Source organism: Phocoena phocoena, chromosome 15 (assembly GCF_963924675.1).
Source record: "Phocoena phocoena chromosome 15, mPhoPho1.1, whole genome shotgun sequence".
NCBI lineage: Eukaryota > Metazoa > Chordata > Mammalia > Artiodactyla > Phocoenidae > Phocoena > Phocoena phocoena.
Genome location: NC_089233.1, coordinates 55,494,190 through 55,516,031, shown reverse-complemented (window position 1 = coordinate 55,516,031; position 21,842 = coordinate 55,494,190). Strand labels below are relative to the sequence as shown.

The 21,842-nt window shown below is 36.7% G+C and overlaps 1 protein-coding gene across 1 annotated transcript in view; it reads right to left on the bottom strand.

Moving 5' to 3' along the window:
• Positions 1 to 21,842, bottom strand: part of GPCPD1 (glycerophosphocholine phosphodiesterase 1) — a 55,237-nt gene that overhangs the window by 5,942 nt on the left and 27,453 nt on the right. Inside the window, exons 11-18 of the mRNA XM_065892746.1 lie at positions 19,694 to 19,786; positions 15,780 to 15,857; positions 15,035 to 15,074; positions 13,330 to 13,391; positions 10,629 to 10,694; positions 9,114 to 9,250; positions 8,502 to 8,637; positions 7,917 to 8,077 (exon numbers count right to left, since the gene is read on the bottom strand). Coding sequence (XP_065748818.1) covers positions 7,917 to 8,077; positions 8,502 to 8,637; positions 9,114 to 9,250; positions 10,629 to 10,694; positions 13,330 to 13,391; positions 15,035 to 15,074; positions 15,780 to 15,857; positions 19,694 to 19,786 — 773 coding nt within the window. The remainder of the gene's footprint in view (positions 1 to 7,916; positions 8,078 to 8,501; positions 8,638 to 9,113; positions 9,251 to 10,628; positions 10,695 to 13,329; positions 13,392 to 15,034; positions 15,075 to 15,779; positions 15,858 to 19,693; positions 19,787 to 21,842) is intronic.

Below are 21,842 nucleotides of genomic sequence, written 5' to 3'. Positions count from 1 at the left end.
AAATCGGAAAAGAGAAGTAAAACTGTCACTGTTTGCAGATGACATGATACTACACACAGAAAATCCTAAAGATGTCACTAGAAAACTATCAGGGCTAATCAATGAGTTTGTTAAAGTAGCAGGATACAAAATTAATGTACAGAAATCTCTCGCACTCCTATACACTAATGATGAAAAAATCAGAAAGAAATTAAGGGAACAATCCCATTCACCACTGCAACAAAAAGAATAAAATACCTAGGAATAAATCTACCTAAGGAGGCAAAAGACTTATACTCACAGAACTATATGACAGTGATGAAAGAAATCAAAGACAACACAAACAGATGGTAAGATATACCATGTTCTTGGATTGGAAGAATCAATATTGTCAAAATGACTATAGTACCCAAAAAAATCCACAGATTCAGTACAATCCCTATCAAATTACCAGTGACATTTTCTACAGAACTAGAACAAAGAATCTTAAAATCTGTATGGAGACACAAAAGACCCCGAACAGCCAAAGCAATCTTGAGGGAAAAAAATGGAGGTGGAGGAATCAGACTCCCTGACTTCAGACTATACTACAAAGCTACAGTAATCAAGACAATATGGTACTGGCACAAAAACAGAAATACAGATCAATGGAACAGGACAGAAAGCCCAGAGATAAACCCACACACCTATGGTCAACTAATCTATGACAAAGGAGGCAAGGATATACAATGGAGAAAAGACACAGTGTCTTCAATAAGTGGTGCTGGGAAAACTGGACAGCTGAATGTAAAAGAATGAAATTAGAACAGTCCCTAACACCATACACAAAAATAAACTCAAAAAGGAATAAAGACGTAAATGTAAGGCCAGACACTATCAAACTCTTAAAGGAAAACAGGCAGAACACTCTATGACATAAATCACAGCAAGACCCTTTTTGACCCACCTCCTAGAGAAATGGAAATAAAAACAAAATTAATAAATAGGACTTAATGAAACTTCAAAGCTTTTGCACAGCAAAGGAAACCAGAAACAAGACAAAGAAACAACCCTCAGAATGGGAGAAAATATTTGCAAATGAAGCAACTGATAAAGGATTAATCTCCAAGATTTATAAGCAGCTCATGCAGCTCAATAACAAAAAAACAAACAACCCAATCCAAAAATGGGCAGAAGACCTACACAGACATTTCTCCAAAGAAGATATACAGATTGCCAACAAACACATGAAAGGATGCGCAACGTGACTAATAATTAGAGAAATGCAAATCAAAACTACAATGCTGTATCACCTCACACCAGTCAGAATGGTCATCAAAAAATCTACGAACAATAAATGCTGGAGAGGGTGTGGAAGAAAGGGAACCCTCTTGCACTGTTGGTGGGAATGTAAATTGATACAGCCACTACGGAGAACAGTATGGTGGTTCCTTAAAAAAACTAAAAATAGAACTATCATATGACCCAGCAATCCCACTACTGGGCATATACCCAGAGAAAACCATAATTAAAAAAAAACATGCACCCCAATGTTCACTTCAGCTCTATTTACAATAGCCAGGACATAGAAACAACCTAAGTGTCCATCGACAGATGAATGGTTAAAGAAAATGTGGCACATATATACAATGGAATATTACTCAGAGATAAAAAGGAACGAAATTGGGTCATTTGTAGAGACGTGGATGGACCTTGAGACTGTCATACAGTGTGAAGTTAAGTCAGAAAGAGAAAAACAAATATCATATATTAACGCATATATGTGAAATCTAGAAAAATGGTACAGATGAACCTGTTTTCAGGGCAGAAATAGAGACACAGATGTAGAGAACAAACATATGGACACCAAGGGGTAAAGCAGGGTGGAGGGGGGTGAATAGGTAGACTGGGATTTACATATATTACTAATATGTATAAAATAGATAATAAGGAAATAAATAAATAAAATACCCACCCCTGCAAAAAAAAGACTCCAAGCTTCCACTGCAGTGGGCACGGGTTTCATCCTTGGTTGGGCAACTAAGACCCTGCATGCCATGCGGTGCCGCCAAAAAAATAATAATAAAATAAAGTAAAATAAAATAAAGGACTTCTCACCAGTGTGAAAATTATCCTAAAGCTATGCAGTACTGGCAGATGTACCTAGAGTTGAGAGTCCAGAAAAGGCCCCAAGTGACAATGGCAGCGCTAGCATTGCCTATCAGCAGAGAAAGAAAGGTCTTTCATGCTTTAAATGTGAAAGCCAGACAATTTATGTGAGGAACTAACTCTTTATGACCTCACAGTAGGGAAGAATTTCTTAAACAAGATTTTTAAAGTATTGATTCTATTAAGTATTTGACTATTCTAATATAAAGACTTCCTGTTAAAGACATACATAAGAAAATGAAAAGTTACCTCTGGGTCAAGGTATCAGACGGAACAAAAGCATCTAAGTTCACCCCCTATATTGTGTTAAAAATTAAATAAAGGTATTAAAAGAAAATTCGAACATAAGAACCAAAGAGACGGTACAACAGAATTTTGGAAGCTAGAAAACAGATGGATTAAGTAATAACAAAGTGTTTCAGTTAGCAGAATGGATAGGTCAAACCACAAGCCAGTAGTTGAAAAAATGAAAAGGGCGAGTTAAAAGCAGCCCCAAACTTCTGTAGATCTTGAGGGGGAAGGAAGGGGCTCAAAGAGGAACGATGAGATGAAGGCTTGAGCAGCAGCAAGTGGTTCCCTTCCTCTTACTCCCTGCTGCGGAGGCTGCTCTTACCCCACTTGGTTGAGGTTTATTTCCAGAATTAAACAGGAAATCTGGAATGGAGGACAAGACCAGGTTAGAGAGTTTGGGGCATTTTATAAAATGGCCATCATCATCAGGGATATTAGAGATGGTACAAATACAACACATGCTAAATACAGACATGCCCTCCTTCCCCCATCTCTCTTCCCACACTCGACTCCAAGAAACCAGACCTGTATCCTCTAAGAATATATTATAGCGTCTTCTACGAGGAATCTGACTAGTCAAAAAGCAAAGTTTTTTAATCTACTGACAGATGTATGACCAAACAGGTCACCCAGATCACCCCATAGTAAAACCCCATAAGCCCTATTCACACGCTCAGAGCTTCCAACAAGCTTTTTAGATCTTAATTCCTTATCGTAAGAAGCAGCCAAGAATTTCTAAATATCTGAGGAAAGCTTCTAACAGGTAAGATAGTAAGCAAAAGAAAATTTTTTTTAAAAAAGTTCCTTAATGCCTTCAAATAGTACTTTCATCAAATGAGAACAGGATTTCTTAACTATATATAGAAAAGAGAATCCAGAGAAAAAAGGACAGTTCTTGAAAATTAAAAACACAATAGCAGATATGAAAAACTCAATAGCATGAGTGTAAGGTAAGGTTGAGGAAATCTTTGAAAGTGGAAAAGACAAAGATAGAAAATATGAGAAAAGATAAGAATTTTAAGTCTCGTCCAGGAGTGTATAATATACAACAAAAGGATTCTATAAAGAAAAAAAAACAAACTCAGAAAAATGGAAGAAATAAAAATCAAAGAAATAATTCACTAACTATTCCACATCTTCAAGGACATATATCAATAGACTAAAAGGGCTACCAAGTGTCCAGCATGATGGGTAAAACCAGACCCACAAGACCATCTCTATGAAAGTTTAGAACACTGGTGATGAGAAAAATCTCCAAACTTCCAGAGAAGAAACAAAGAAATCACATGTGAGCGAGTAGGAATCAACATGGTTTCACATTCCTTAACAGCACAATGGAATTGTAAAGAGGATGGAGAAATGCTTTTAAAAGTCTAAAGGAAAATGATTTCTAACATGGAATTTTATGCCTGGCCACAATACTTCCAGACACACAAGACCTCAAAAACATTTACTTTCCATCCTTTCTCAAGAAGATACTGAAGGATGTGTTCCATAAAAATGACAGTAAAGTAAGAGAAAAAGATTTGGACTACAGGAAACAGAAGGTCTGACACAAGAACTGTAGCTCAGCATGGCAGCTGTGCCCAAAGAAGTCAAACAATATGTACTGGAGGAGCCTGCGTGGGTGGACAGGTATGCTCAGGGCTATCACTCTAGGAGGGCCCCTGCCCACCCTACCAGCTTTGAAACCTACAGAGTGCCCTGAGCCATTTAACATGTGTTGATTCAGTGTCCACTCTACCTGACAGGTTTATTATGGGTGGCCTACTCCTGAGAACTGGTAGGAGGCTCCAATGAGCACAGAACAGCCCACTCCATGTACCTATATTCCTGCTGTACTTCCAATGCCTGACCCACGGACGGATGTCTTGTCATGCTGAGCTAGAGACCTAGTGGGTCACAAATCAGTTCAGAAAGTTAAGAAAAGCATTGAAATAGGTGTGAGCCAGTGGCACAATCATTTAAAAAGCACACACATATAAATAAAATATTCAAGAGGCATTATCTTTTTAATTTAGTTTCAGGTACACACTTGTAGATATACATATCTAAGTGTGCACTGGGCTGCAACGTGAAATGCATTTCTAACTGGTTTTGCGGTCAAAAGGTTTAAGTCACTGCCCTAAAGAAACTTATACACGTACCATAGGACAGCTGGTCAACGATGTTTACAGCAAACACTGTAATAGCAAAAACCTGAAAAAAAAAAAAAAAAGGCTTCCCTGGTGGCGCAGTGGTTGAGAGTCCATCTGCCGATGCAGGGGACACGGGTTCGTGCCCCAGTCCAGGAAGATCCTACATGCCGCGGAGTGGCTGGGCCCGCGAGCCATGGCTGCTGAGCCTGCGCATCAGGAGCCTGTGCTCCACAATGGGAGAGGCCACAACAGTCAGAGGGCCGTGTACCGCAAAACAAAAACAAACAAACAAAAACCTGGCAACCACCTCAGTGTTCTCCAATAGTAAAATAAATTGTGGTAGAATCATACAGCCAGGAAGATGAATAAAGTACAGCTAAACGTAACAAATGGATTGATTTTTAAGAATATAACAAGTAGGAAAAGAGTATAAATAAAGCTTAAAGCCATGAAAAACTAAATGTTATATTGTTTAGCGATAGATATAAGAATTTAAAAACTTTTAAACGAGTAATTGCTTGCTTATCAGTTATATCTATGGGAGGAGGTAGGGGCATAGAATTAGAGAGGAGAACACAGGGGAGTTCAAATCTAATAATAATGTTCTTTAAATGTGGGTGTCTGTTACTGAATTTTTAAAAATAATTTCAGCAGACACAGTATAGAAAGACGAAACATTGCTCAATTTACTCTACGAGGCAAGTATTATCCTCATGCCAAAATTAAACAACCACCATTTGATAAAGGTAAATTAAAGGCCACCTTACTCATTACTACAAATGCAGAAATTCCAAATATCAGCAAATCAAGCACAGCAGCTTATATCACAAAACCACGATTAAATGCAACATCTGTGTTAATGCCTTTGTAAAAGAGAACAAATTGGTTTTTGATAAACTAAAACACATCACAATGCTCCCACATGTAAAATGAAACAAAGGTTCTGAATCACTATCATTCAAACCTTCTATAGGTCTAAATTTGATAATGAAAAAATAATAGCATAAGCATCTTAAGTACCAAGAAATAGTTCCAAAAAATATTAGGGCACAGGAATTCAGCTAGAGACAATGGAAGGGATAGGTGTAAGGGACTGCTAGTTTGTTTTTTTTAATTTTTTTTTGGCTGCACCTCGTGGCTTGTGGGGTCTTAGCTTCCCAACCAGGGACTGAACCCGGGCCCTCAGCAGTGAAAGCACAGAGTCCTAACCACAGACCGCCAGGGAATTCCCAGGACTGTTGGTTTTTACTGTTAGTCTTGTAGAACTATTTGAAGTATATACACACACACACAACACACACATAAGTGTGGCTGATTATATATACATATGTAGTTCTTTGACTAAAATTGAAAAAACTTCCAAGGATAATAAAGACTGACTTGACTCTAACACAGTCCACCTCTCCTCTCACCAGGTCTGAACAGGAGGCCAGTGCTGGGCTGCCTCAACATCCTCCACACCCTCAACACAGTCCTGCCCTGGTGCCTGCTTGCACCTCTGCCTAAAATGCAAATCCTGTCAAAGCTGATTTAAGCCCCCCACCCCACCCCACCCCTGCCCAAATCCATCTCAATCCTTCCTCTTTAAAATTATTCTTGTTGACCCTGAGCCAGGAAGAACTTACTTTCTTTAGGGCCTTTTGTATCACATAGTATCTTCCTGTTCTCCCTGCAAGGTCAGTGTTTGGCTACAACCAAGTAAGGCCCTTTAGTGAAGGATCTAACTAAAATTTGTATACCCTACAACTGCCATACCTGGTATAATCTCACAATATACTTTTCTTGCCTGAAAATATTTGCAATCATCCCTTCCTCCTCCTCCAAGAAAGAAATATTCTCCCAAAATTTGCTAAATAAAGTACTTCCATCAAATTGTAATTTAAAAATTTTAATTTTCCTTTAATAAGTTGGAAACGTCTATTAAAAAGAGCTATGAATCATGCCACTTAAAGCAGTATTAACCAGTATTTAAAAGGCAGGCATTATCCGGGTGGCAGTTTTAAAACCAGACTAATTCAGACAAAAAAGTTGGGGTGGGGAAAAGCTTTATTAAGAAAGTGATATAACTTTATAGAACAAACAGTAATATAAACTAAATCCAACAACTGTATTTTTTAAAGCAGGCCTGGTAACAATTTCATCACTTACTCTTTGTATGATGCTGCTCAAGCATTAGCAAGCCCACTAATCCCCTCAGCAGAACAAATGACATTCCCTCTAACCCAAAATTTCTTTACGCTGAGCAACCTTTTCATCTGAGATCTCAGACTTACATCCTAAATACCCAGGGAGTTTATTTAAAAAGAAAAGATTAGTTCAACAAATATTTGAGCTTCTACATCTAACCTCTGGTAGTGCACAAAACAGGCAAAGTCTTGCCCTCATGGAGCTTCTGCTTGTGGGGGGGTGTTGGGGGTGGGATGGGAAAGGAGGTTGGGGAGAAAATAAGTAAAATATAGTATGTATATGGATATATCACGTGGTGGTAAATGTATGGAGAAAAGTCAGGAAGTGCACTGTGAGTAGAGGTTTTGATTTGAATTAGGATATTTGGGGAAGGCCCTACTAAGAAGGTGACATTTTAGTCTTTCCTGACATCTTTATCAGAAGAGAAACAGCAGGAGGCCAATTAGGGGTGGGGTCGGGGATCATCTCACGTAGGGCCTTCTAAGGATGTGGGATTTTACACTAGGAGACACAGAATAGGGGGGGAAGGTTAAGCAGTAACATGATCTGACTTCAGTTTTCTGTCCTGCCCGCCCCCGTAATGGACAGCAGGGTGCATGAGTGGACGCAGTCCCAGTAAGCAGGTTACTTTCATAATCCACCTGAGAAATGATGTGGCTTAGTGGAGAATGACAACAGTAAAGGATTCAGGATATATATCGAAGACAGAATTAACATGATTCTGATTTTGTCTGACTGGATTTGGGTATGAGATAAAGAACAGAATCATGAAAGACTCCAGGGATCTGGCCTCAGAAACTGGAAAGAAAGTTGTCATTTATACTGAAATCAGGAAGTCTATAGGAAGAATAGGCGTTGATAGATGGATATAAAAGTTTAGAGGTCAGGGGAAAGGCTTGAGTTGGGATATACAAAGGTAGGAAAAGGCACAGAACTGGATGAGATCACCAAGAAAGTTGGTGTAGATAGAGAAGAGGTCTAGGGCGGCCACCTTCACCCGCAAGATGACTCAATACATCTGGCTTAGGGCCCAGTCATCTGAATTTTTAAACAAGCTTCCCAAGTGACTGTGGTATAACTTCAAAATTTGAAAAATTCCACTGACAAATGTTAAGATAATTCTACTACTTTTTTTCTAACAATCCATGAAAATTTTTCATGAAAAACAAATACCTATCATAAATTAGACCATTAACTCCAAATTCCTTTAATTTCTTTCTGTTTTCAGGATCATTGGTATCATCACCCCAGCAGAATATGACCAGTCCCTTAGCTTTTGCCTCTTGAATATAGGATGGGTTTCTGAGAAGGTCTTCAGTATGTGCATTTATCCCCTAAAAGAAGAAAGATAAGTTACTCATGAAAGAGAAACTTATTATATGTATAAAATACATAACTAATAAGAACCTGCTGCAAAACAGAAGGGACAGGGAAAGAAAATGTTAGAATTTTTTCTTCCAATTTATGCAATCAAACAAGTTTACAGTCTAACCATTTTAGATGATTCATAAAACCCACTCAGAAAACTAAACTACAAAACGTACTTAACCTAGGCCTGCAAGAAAATCTTTGATGGTGGTGATCATTTAACTGCTTTTCAGTCTGAGATTTAATATCCTCATTTTAAGTAGAGCTACCTGCTCATTATACATAGGTCAAAACTAACCAAGTAGATGTTAAATTAATATATAACTTTATTTACTAGTGCCCTAAAACATTTTTAAAAAACAAATATTAAAATATTCAACCACAGCTTACCAGTAGATTTTCAAACTGTGCAAAGCTCATTGCAATGGGGGTTGTCCGAGATCTGAGATCCATGAGTTCAGGGTAAATATCAGATTTCCCCTGAGTCAAAAATAATATGGGATATTTGTTCTGCTTTTGCCGAACCCTAAAAAAGACAGTTTAAAAACTACTTTTCATTGGGGAGATAACCATAACATATTGTTTTGAAATTTTAGAAAATACGAAAAATATAAAGAAACAAAATTTTAAAAGCATACTCATTACTGAGATATAACCACCATTAATGTGTATTGCCTTTTAGTCAAAAAAAGAAAAATTTAAATTATTCTATACAAGAGTTAAAATATTCTCAGAAATGGGCAAAAAGAAATCCCTTGAGGGCTTACAATTTGGTAAGGAGGATATTATACATCTGTAAAATGAAACACAAGGCATGAGGTGCTATAACCCAGCGGGTGTGGAGGCCATCCCAGTAGAGAATATATACAATGGGACTGAGAAGACAAATCAAGGGTGGGAACTTGATTTGTCTGGGAACTTCCCCACCTCCAACTACAATCTCTGTGCCCTTAGTCCTAGCTACAGTCTAAGCATATAGGAGAAAAAAACTGAATTACTCACATTGTGCAAATATCTGCATCAAATGAAGAAAATACTATTCTCCTCTTCCCAGAATTTTCTAAGACAGTTTTTAAAATTATATCCAAAAACAGATTCATGTCAAAATATGTTGATAAGTTACCATCCCATATTCCATCCTATATGGAAGAATAGGAAAACAAAAGTCATTAAATACCTTAGAATCACAGTGCTAGGAAAAATTCTCGAGAACATTTAGTCCAGCTCTTATTTTACAGATGAGAAAGCAAAGGCCTGTGTGAATTATTATCATAATTAGGTATAGAGACACTTATATACAAAGCAATTATAACATCAAAAGACCTTTGCTTTAATAAGGTTAACAAAATAAAAACTAAAACTCTGTAAATTTGAAATCTACCATGACTTTAAAATATTTTTATGCAATCTTCATAAACTATAAGTGGACAAAAAGACTCCACTTCATTTGCTAACTCGCTACCCCAAAAACCCTGGTAATTAAGAATTACCAGTTAAAAATCTCATTTTTTGAGTCTTAGGCATATCAAGTGCCCTCAATAAATAATAAAAATAATTTTCTAATTATAGCTAAGATACCAAGAGCCCTGTTGATATTCAAATATTAAAAATTTTAATTATTAGTCATTACAATAATTCTAAAAGTTCTGAAAACTAAAAATCACCTACTAGAAAAAGCATGGTTGTGCACTTGATGTTGTATGTTAGCCAGGACCGGCTTATCATAAATAGCTACATAGAAGACATGCTTTAAGGGCAGTTATAGATTATTCTGACCAGAACAAATACCAGGATTGCCCAATCATGATGCCTGGATTAACTACTTCCAATGTCCCCCCAGCCCAATCAGCCCTCTTACCATGCAGACTTATCCATTTACACATATCCCCATCTGATACATCCAAGTTGTTTTCCTCGACTAGAAGACTGTTAAGTTTCAGGAAGGCAAGGCTTTATTCTGTTTTCTTCACTATGTAAGCACAGAACTCAGAAAATGCCTGGCGCATAGCAGCTTTTCAATAATTATTGAACAAAAGAATGACTAAACTTCAGAGTGATTTAAAACATGCCTGCAGAAACTTCTTTTCCTGATTAATTATTACTAGCTACTGCCACTTAACAGAAAACTGCTTAGGTACTTATTTAAGGTATATATTGAGACAGGGGGTTAAAAAAAAAAACCCAAAAACTAATCAGAGTTATAAAGTTCTGACTGGCCACAGTTCTCACTGTTCACTTTATAAGTGTGCCCAGAAACCATCCATATTAATGTGCACATGAGACACATGTAAATTAGAATTTCTACTATAATACATTCATCACTACTTTTAAGAACTTAAATATTAGTGTAAGTGTAAGATATGCTTTACTTCAAAGTTCCAACAAGCACTGTGCTTGCTGGAAGAAGCCACAATTTCAGTTTCATTTATTCCATTGAAACAAAGAGACAGGAATGAATGCATTTAAAGAAACGGGGGAGGGAGGAACGAAGAATGTGCCACATGGAAAATGACTTACCCTTTGTTGGCAGATCCATTTTATTTCTATGTTAAACCCTACATCTTCTGGCAAAGACTCTAAAACCTAGAGTTGTGTTTGTTGGTGGTAAATTTTGTTTCATTTTTGGTGAGATGAATGGTAGAATAAGAAGGAAAAAAGAAAAATGGATTAATTACAAAAAGCAAACTATAAGAAAACATATCACTAGTAAGGATAAAGTGTTTTGTGCCTTCAGCAAAAACCACTATCTTTTCTTATACTCAAACTGACAACCTGGTTGATGATTAAGTTGGATAAGAAAGTCAAAAGAAATTAAATAGCAAAGGCAGTAGTCTTTAGCAATATCTGTGATAATCGATCACTACTAACCGCAAAGATGATCCTGACCTAAAATCCTTTTCACCATCACTACTGAACAGCTAAAGTGAGCAGTAATAAGATAGGCAGCCTCATGAATTTAAAAAGACATTTGTCATGTTTTCTGAATTGCATTCAGGTATGTCAGTCTACTTTACTAAGATATGGTTATATGAAAAACCATGATTTCTAGCTTGCTGTGAAGGTGGTGATGCTTAACACCACAGTGATAACCTCCTGGAAAGATGTTAACTCCAAATTAAAGAGGCTCATAAATAAATAAGTCTATATCTATATAAATTAACAAATAATATAGTGTCAATATATCTAAATTATCTAGAAACTTTGGACATCCCTGGTGGCACAGTGGTTAAGAATCCGCCTGCCAATGCTGGGGACACAGGTTCGAGTCCTGGTCTGGGAAGATCCCACATGCCACGGAGCAACTAAGCCTGTGCGCCACAACTACTGAGCCTGCGTTCTAGAGCCCATGAGCCACAACTGAGGCCCACGCGCCTAGAGCCTGTGGTCTGCAACAAGAGAAGCCACTGCAATGAGAAGCCCGCGCATTGCAATGAAGAGTAGCCCCCGCTCGCCAGAACTAGAGAAAGCCCACGCACAGCAACAAAGACCCAATGCAGCCAAAAATAAGTAAAATAAATTTATTAAAAAATAAAAACTAAATTATCTACACACTTTGCAATAACACCACTTGGGCAGCATAACTAGAAAATCCAATCTAAAATATGAAGCTTGGGGCTTCCCTGGTGGCGCAGTGGTTGAGAGTCCGCCTGCCGATGCAGGGGACAAGGGTTCGTGCCCCGGTCCGGGAAGATCCCACATGCCGCGGAGCGGCTGGGCCCGTGAGCCATGGCCGCTGAGCCTGTGCGTCCGGAGCCTGTGCTCCGCAACAGGAGAGGCCACAACAGTGAGAGGCCCGTGTACCACAAAAAAAAAAAAAAAAAATGAAGCTTGGTTATTAACTTACAATCAGCTGGTTTAGTCAGTATTTCAAAGTATAGAAATCACTTAACATGTATAATATATATGGTATTTAATTTTATAATAGCAAATAAAAGAATGCTAACAGAGTTAAGAACACAGCCTGGGACTCTGGTGACCTGGGATCTAGCCCCTGCTGCATGAAAAGTACAGTACCTAAAACAGGTTGTACTCAATTTCCTATGGGGCTTTTTGAATTTCTCCGATATGTTTAGCCTTATTTAGTTAACATACCTTCCACAATTTTACTGGACTAATGTAAAGTCAGAAAAATAAGGACAATAGTGTATATTAGTGTTGAGATTGGTATACATCAAATTTGCAGGATTCCCCTTTATACTAAGATTGCGTTTGGCCTTTCTTTGGATTCAAACTTTCTGACTAAATTATAGTGATGGCAAAGTGAATGAATAAATGTGTGTTTATTTGGCTAAATGAAAGTTGTCAAACCTTTGATCAACAATTTTTTTAAAGCCTGTTTTTCTGTTCTATGAAATCACAAGTCTAGAAATCATGGAATTTCTAAGAACCAAACTATTTCAGAATTTTGGACTAGAAGGAATGACTTAGCTGGGCTTCATAAATATCTGAAAATTTATACAAATCATGCTCTAAATTCACTAAGACAATGTCTATTTTAGGGGCTCTCTTGTAGCATCCTTTTTGGAGGGTGAATAATCATGATAAACTGAAATTACCTATTTTTGCCTAAGAAGTCTATTGTACCTGACACATCACCAGAAAAAGACAGTGGAGAAGAGAAAAAATTAGGAAATGGAGCCAGCAAGAAAATGAGACTCAGCATGGCCAAAGAAGGTATCTGGTATTCACGCAGGCTTGCCTGACGCTGTCAAAGGAATTCCTCTATGAATTGGGTCTAGTTTTTAAATGTTCATGCCAGTTTTTGTTACACATTTTCAGAGTGAATACTTGAAATCTGTATTTCATTTTAAGTAACCAGGGTACTTACTTTCTTTGGTTGGGGAATTTCTCTCTAAAAGCTAAGGACCAGCCTTACATATTGTAAAAATGCCTCTCCCATCGTCACACTCCCCAACCCCTTTTCTGTGCCCTTTCCTTCCTGTTTATATACAGAAATATGTGAATTTCCTATTCTTACCAAATTAACCCAATGAGGTAGGAATTTTATTCATTTGAGCAAATAAGTTTCTCAAAAAAAAAAAAAAAAGGCACCATAGGAACACTTCACAAGAATGTATCTTCTCTAAAAAGCATCAAACATAAGTTTACATTAATGTTGTCTTTTACACAGCCTTTTTAGTGCCCATTTAAAAGACCAAAATAAATTATTCAGATATAACAGAATGATAGCCTGCCCTAGTTTTCCTAAGGAACTTACCATCTTAAGAGAAGGAAATGGCTGATTTTCAGAAAAGGAATTTTCCTCCTCAACCACAGATTCTGAAAATTTAAATTACAAAAACTCAGTAGATAAATGCCATTTTATCACTAAGACCTTTTCCTAAATTCTGAAGGCAAAAAAAAAAAAGATGTAGTTATGAGATCCTTTCATATATAGTATTTTTGAAGGCTCCTGTATTTATTAATTTTAACCATTAAAACCCCCATTTTCAAAATAAGCATCCTTTATGAAGACTGGTTTACAACATTTAGTAGGAACATCACAGTTTATGACCTCAACAGTGATTATTTTCTTATAAAAACTGTAATATAATTTTAAGAAAGGAGTCACAAGCAGTGATTTGTTATTTCTCAGTGAAATTAAGGGCTGTGTAATCTTGCTAATACTTCTACTTGAGATATCAAGTTAGAAACTAAGAGAATCTATAGGTACCATTACCATTTAATCCAAAATTGATTATGTCTCAAGGCGCACAAGAATTTTTTTCCAAAAGAGAAAAATTTTTATATCAAGATTAAAAAAAAAATCACCCAGGAACAAGCAAAACAAAAATTACAACAAAAATAACCAACCCTAGTGCATTACAAATTCAAAAACTAAATCATGTAAAATTTTCCAGTCAAATAAAGGTAAAATTGATTTTACTATTAATAGTTATGAACTATTTACAAGCTTGTAAAGTCATATTTATGCTCTGAGAATAATCTTTGGAGTCTTTGGCACCTCAGTAATTTCTTCATAAAGGCATTCCAACTATCCTGTTATCCTAAATGCAGATTAACATCTAATGAGTACCTACTATAACCAGAGTACTGTAAATGTTTCAGGGAATATAAAAACATTTCCCCCACCCTTGAGAGATTTACATCCTGGAGGAAGAGACAGGACATACAGAAAAATAAAGGGTTAAAAAAAGGACACACCAAGGCTAAAATGAATGTCACAGACTATTAAATTCTGTGGAAGTAGAAAGTAAAGTGGAATTACAAAGGGATTTTGTGGGTAGGACAAGCTTTGAGGAAACTGAGGCACAGAGTGGTTAAATAAAGTAACCGAGGTCACAGTTGGTAAATGCTAGAGCTGGTTTCAAATTCCTGGCTCTGGAGCCAGATTCTATACTTGATACATTCTGTACTTTGTAATGCTTAAGAATGTCTGGAAAGAGGGACCTCCCTGGTGGCACAGTGGCTAAGACTCCGTGCTCCCAATGCAGGGGGCCTGGGTTCGATCCCTGGTCAGGGAACTAGATCCCACATGCATGCTGCAACTAAGAGTTCACATGCCACACTAAGGAGCCTGTGTGCCACAACTAAGGAGCCCACGTGCCACAACTTAGGAGCCCACATGCCACAACTAAGGAGCCGGTGAGCTGCAACTAAGGAGCCCACCAGCTGCAACTAAGACCCAAATTAATTAATTAAAAAAAAAAGAATGGAAGGTACAAAATTATAAAGAATTTTTGATCATCAAGCTAAGAAAATTCATAAAAGTGAAAAATCATGCTTACTATACATGACATGTATGCATTTGGCAATTAATACACATAAAGCCTTCATGTCTATAAAATTACATTTATACAAGCCAGTATTATATTAAAGTCACCAAGAGTAAGTTAAAATGGATAAGGAAATTCATGATGCTAATTATGAAATGAAAACAGTGTTTTCACATTGGTACATACCTTTCAGTTCTTTAGATTTTAGTGCAGTCACATGAGTGAGCTAGAAAACACACACACACACACACACACACAAAATGTAATCAAAAAAAGGCCTTAGTTTATGAAGATATGGTTAATAGAACTATAACTTGAAAAGCTAGCAAGTTAGGAGAAATTATAAAATGTAGAATCATCAGTTTAATAAGAATAAGCACTTACCACTGTACATATTTTATATTTACATACATATGCATAAGATCATGATCAAATACCCAAGTAGGGGAGAATATAAAAATTATTAGGTTAGGAAACTGTTTATACTCAATCAACCAATAATTTAGGTATCTAATGAGAATAAGAAGAGGGATCATGTAAAATTACATAGTAAAATACAGGAGGATCTTAGATAGTAGCATAGCTATAAAAATCAACAATAGTACAGAAGGCTAAGTATAAAATAAAAAAGAGCTAAAGCAGACCAGAGACAACCTAAGATTATGGCTAGCCCCTATGGCCTATAAAGACTTATAGCCCATCTCCTTCAAAAAAGCAAAAAAAAGATGGGGCCCATAGAAACTGTTAAAGAAGACAGATGGATGAGCACGAACCCATTCTTCCTAACAGAACAGAAAACCAAAGCACAGACTCAATACCTGCTGTATATATCTAGTCATCCCCATGCACAAAGAGAACATTACTATATACAAACAAATACAAATAGTCCTAAAACTAAAAGATAATTTACGTTTTACATTATTATTACTACCTTTAACAACTGGAGTTGGTCAAAGGTTAATTCTTTTACTGGAATTTCAAATAATTCAACTGGATCAGCATCAAATTTCTAAAAGAGAGAGAAAATTGGGCCCCACGTTATTACTCTAAACTGGCCTAATATCTCAATTTACTGATGAGAATAACAGCTTGGTGGCCACAGTGAGCCCATGCAGGGGAGCCCTTGCTACAGAACACCACCTCCCAGCTCTTAAATTCTGGCTTTTGTTTTTAACGTAGGTGGGAGTGCCTGGAAGAAAACAGCTGGGAAGAAGCTGTAGCACTAAAGACACACTGAGAACCAAGCCACAAGTCAGTCATTTCCCCTATTTCCTGTCATGCTGTATACATTTTGTTTGACACATATCCATGCTACAGGACTAGGAAATCAACAGGCATGCAGGATCTAACTAAGGATTAGTTTCTATCACTAAGTTTCTAAACCTTTTAAACTGAAGTTTGGTTAAAAATAGCCACAGAAATCAACTGTCATGAAAAAATCGTCTGGTTAGCTGTAAGTAGTAATATTTAATAGGAACCCTAATCTATTATAAATGCTTTCCCAAGGAGCAAATCTGTTTTATTAGATTTTAATATCATATCAAATGTCACACTGTTTAGGCACTTCTATCTTAAGAAAATGAGTTAATGTACCACCAATAAATCATCAATCCAACAAATATATTAAAATCCGTTACATTTATATTCATTCATGTATATATAGTATGAGGCTATATATGTATAAATTTCTTCTGGAAGGACACACAAGAAACTATTAAGAGAAGGGAGTACCACCAAGGAGAAAAAGTAAAGGAAGATTTACTTTTCATTTCATAATCTTCTGAACTACTTATAATTTTATAAATGAACATAAATTGTTTTTTTAAGGAAAATACCAACTTAAAAATTAATACTAAAAAATATATAATTTATTGCTTTCATTCCGCAATTAACTGAACCAGGTTCAACTTAAGAGCAGGACGAGTTCTGGTGAAAACTGGGGATCAGTTATACTCTTCAATTAGCCCTCATGAATTTTTAGAAATTACAGCTAGTCATTAATCTCAATCTTGGTTAGTGAGTTCCTTCACCACTCCATTCCTTCTCATTTCGCTTTGCATTAACGTTTCCCCACAGCAAAAACCACCTGCCCCAATTCTATTAAGTAATTCTACTTCTGTCATCTAAATAGGTGCATCTCGGAAATTCCCGGGAGGTCCAGTGGTTAGGACTCAGTGCTCTCCACTGCCAAGAGCCCAGGCTGAATCCCTAGTCAGGGAACTAAGATCCCACAAGCCATGCAGCATGGCCCCCCAAAAATAAATAAATTTAAACAAATAAATAAATAAATTTAAACAAACAAATAGGTACATCACCTTCCTTCCTTCTCCTAATACCCTTTCACAGAAAGGGAAGGGTCCTTTTCTATAAATGATAATAATCCAAACTGATACGACTGTTTAGAATCCACTAGCAGGCAGAGCTAGGTGCCTTGTCATAGGTGCCTTGCATACTACACCATGCAGTGTCTGATACATGTCAGCAAATCAAACTTTATTTATCTTGAAGTATACTTAGTTTACAATATTGTGTTACTTTCAGGTGTACAGAAAAGTGATTGTTATACTTTTATATATGTGTGTATACATATATAAGTAATTATATATCTATTCTTTTTCAGATTCTTTTCCATTACAGGTTATAAGATATTGAATATTGTTCCCTATGCTGTACAATAGGACCTTGTTTATCTATTTTATATATAGTAGTTTGTATCTGCTAATTCCAAACTCTTGATTTATACCTCAACCACCCCTTTTCCCCTTTGGTAACCATAACTTTGTTTTCTAAGTCTGTTTCTGTTTTGTAAATAAGTTCATTTGTGTCATATTTTAGATTATACATGTAAGTGATATCATATGGTATTTGTCTTTATTTTTCTAACTTACTTCAATTAGTATGATAATCTCTAGGTCCATTCATGTCACTATAAATGGCATTATTTTATTCTTTTTTATGGCTGAGTAGTATTCCATTGTATGTGTGCATATCTTTACACATTCATCTGTATCCATTCATCTGTCAATGGACATTTAGCCATGTCTTGGCTATTGTGAAGAGTGCTGCAATGAACACTGGGGTGCATGTATTTTTTCGAATTATAGTTTTCTCCAGAAATCCCAGGATTGGGATTGCAGGATCATATAGTAACTTAATTTTTTAGTTTTTTGAGGAACCTCCATACTGGCTGCACCAATTTACTTCCCACCAACAGTGTAGGAAGGTTCCCTTTTCTCCATACCCTCTCCAGCATTTATTATTTTTAGACTTTTTGATGATGGCCATTCTGATTGGTGTGAGGTGATAACCTCATTGCAGTTTTGATTTGCGTTTCTCTAACAATTAGAGATACTGAGCATCTTTTCATGTGCCTGCTGGCCATCTGTATGTCTTCTTTGGAGAAATGTCTATTTAGTTCTGCCCACTTTTTGATCGGGATGTTTGTTTTTTTGATATTAAGCTGTATGAGCTCTTTGTATATTTTGGAAATTAATCCCTTGTCAGTAGCATCATTTCCAAATATTTTCTCCCAGTCAGTAGGCTGTCTTTTTGTTTTGTTTATGGTTTCCTTTGCTGTGCAAAAGCTTTAATGTTTAATTGGGTCCCGTTTATTTTTGTTTTTATTTCCATTACTCTAGGATACAGATCTAAAAAAATATTGCTGCAATTTATGTCAAACATTCTGCCTATGTTTTCCTCTAAGAGTTTTATAGTATCTGGTCTTACATTTAGATCTTTAATCCAATTTGAGTTTATTCTTATATATGGTGTTAGAGAATGTTCTAATTCATTCTTCCACATGCAGCTGTCAAGTTTTCCCAGCCTTAACTTTAGATCAACACAACGGAAAATGATACCCAACACAGTTTTAAAGAAAATGCCAAAGAAAAGGGTTTTAAAGGACCCTCCTAGTTTAAGTCCCTGAGAAATCACTTGGTTAACTTGTATACTGAAGTCCAGATGCTATATAATTATTACAATTATTTCCGTACAACAGTAATTATAATTTTAAAGAAATTATATGCTTTTTAAATCTCCTTCTGGACTTTCTCCTCTATCATGCCCTCTTTTCCATTCTCATTGTCTCTACTCCAGTTCTGGCTTGTCTTAAGGTTTGGCCCACATTTCCACTCCCCTTGTCTCTAGTCTCTGTCCTCTTAAGTTGTCCTTATATCAGGTATCAAAATATTCATCTGAAAGTTTACTTCTAAAACATTTCCCTACTTGGTTCAAAAGTCTTTCAAAAGAAGTCCCTAGCTCCTAAGTCTAAACCCCTGAGGCTCTCCACTATCTGGCTCTGAAGCACTTCTCCAATTTTATTTTTCACTGTGGCTCTTCCCACTAGTCAAATCATATAAGCTTATTAACTTGGGAAAAAGCTTGAAGCAAAAAGAGAAAGGAGCCTGAAAACAAACACTCTGATAGCTTCCTTTCCTACCTCAACAGAGGGACAGTGGCAGAAGGACACAGAAACCACGTGTAATAGCCTTTTTGTTAAATAACATTAAAAAAAGAAAATTCAGCCATACAGAGAAAATACTCTAGAAAATTAATTCCTGACTCCTCCCTCTCTCTTGATGTTTTAGGAAGGAGCTTGAGAGAGGAAAGAACTGGCAGTAATTCCCTAAGAAAATGAACTAACCAACTCTATTAAATAAATAATTAAATATATAGTCATCCATCAGTATCTGCAGGGGATTGGTTCCAGGACTCTTCACAGATACCAAAATCTACAGATGCTCATGTCCCTTATGTAAAATGGCATAATATGTGTATACAAAACTTCCTAGTTTTAAAACCTATTGTCTAACTGTAAGAGTTTAAAATAAAGGAATTTCTACATACCTTTTTCATAGTCAAACAACAGGTCAGATCATGATACACTACAGGCACAAAATCTTTTGAAAGATGTACATCAAATTCTACAAAGGCTGCACCCTGACAGAAATAAAAGAAACAAGTATTTGAAAAATATTATCTGGCCCACGATACATCTAAAACTATAAGAACATGAGAAATTTATTGTTCACCATAAAATTATAGACTTGTACACACAAAACTTCTTCATGAATCATTTAATGCTATACTTCAAGCTTTTCCTAAAAGGTAATTTCTTCTTTTAAAACAATTATAATTTCTTTTTTGCAATAGCACACCAATTTTTTCCTGGCAAAAAAATGGGTTCTGATCCTACTCGAACACACCCTGGGGCCCTTCTGTGGCAGTGGACAGCCTCCACCAGTGTCACCTCTGCTATTGCTATTAGCAGAAATGGCACCTGGAGCATGGCTACCTCGCACCTCATTGCCCCTACACACCTCAGATGGACAGGGGAACCTCAACGGTGAGGTGGGAACAAGAATAAGCTTCAGTCTCTTAGCTCTGCTCCTTGGTGCACTTGAGCAGTACACTTTACAACCTTTCTTAATAAAACCTCAATAATCAGATTACAGAGGAAACTGTAACTTCTGCTGAAAAGAAAGAGAAAGCAGAAATGGGCAACAAGAATGATGCATATGCCAAATTTCCTAATAGAAGCCTAAACAGAAGAAAGGTGGACACAAATTAGACTTAAGTCAGATCCATCATGACATATGAATTAATCCAAATAAAGGCTGAGAACATAAACTGACATACAAATTTGTGCATTCACTAAAAGAAAGCCAGCTGGGATCAAAGAATACAAGGTTTGAGGATTCTGTAATGTGTCTATGGCCCAGACAAGTGCTGTATAAGAATGGATGGACACGTTTCCATCCCTTACCCTAGCTTTAGGTCAAGGAAGATGCCCAACTTTTCAGTACATATGGATCAGAGACTAGAACAAAAGGAGCCTACTTCCTCAATGACTTCTGAAGCAGGAAATAAGCTTAGCTCCTTCTATTGTCAACAAGACAATGACACAAATCATTTTTACCAAAGAGAACAAACCCTATGTCCCCTAAATAGTTACAATAATTAAAAGAAATTATAGTTTTCCAGTTTAAAAGTTTAATTTTACATGATCACCATCCTTTAGAAAGATAAATTTACTAAGAGGTAGAACTTGATCTCAAAATTCATGTGTAAGGGACTTCCCTGGCAATCCAGTAGTTAAGACTCCACGCTTCCATTGCAGGGGTGCAGGTTCGATCCCTGGTCAGGGAACTAATCCCGCATGCCGTGCAGTGCAGCCAAAAATTAAAAAAAAAAGAAAAAATTCATGTGTGAGCAAGATTTAAGAAATAAGCCAATAATAACCAAAATCTCTTCAAAGATGTCTTTAACATTAAAATCAAACCAGATTTTCGTAACTAACATAAGATCCATAAAAGTACAAAGGGTTTCAACAGAAGAAAAGAGCTTAATGAAATCCTCTCTCAAAAAGCAGAGACCCTAGGTCTCCCCTGGTGGTGCAGTGGTTGAAAGTCCGCCTGCCGATGCAGGGGACACGGGTTCGTGCCCCGGTCTGGGAAGATCCCACATGCCGTGGAGCGGCTAGGCCCGTGAGCCATGGCCGCTGGGCCTGCACGTCCGGAGCCTGTGCTCCACAACGGGAGAGGCCACAACAGTGAGAGGTCCGCGTACCGCAAACAAAACAAAAAAGCAGAGACCCTAAAAATTCTTTATCAAGGATCTTCATCTGTTGACAGCTAATAAAACCACGCTTAGATTACTTAGCTACAATGAACTAAAACTCGTTCCAAATAATGACCTACAGCACAACATACTCACAGATTTAATATCCTTTCAATACAAAGACAGAACTATCCACTATTAACATTTTTAAATATCAAAATAATTATGATAATCAATCTAATATGTCATGAAATATAAAATGCACCATTATTTTATATACCACTAAGAGGGAGAAAAACAATGCCAATCAAACCATGACAAGCTAAAACAGCTGTAAAACTATCCCAATTTTAGAGATATTAAAATATGAAAAAAGTATGTCTTAGAATAGATGTTTGCTCATATAAGTGATAAAGTTAAACATATGACAAATCAA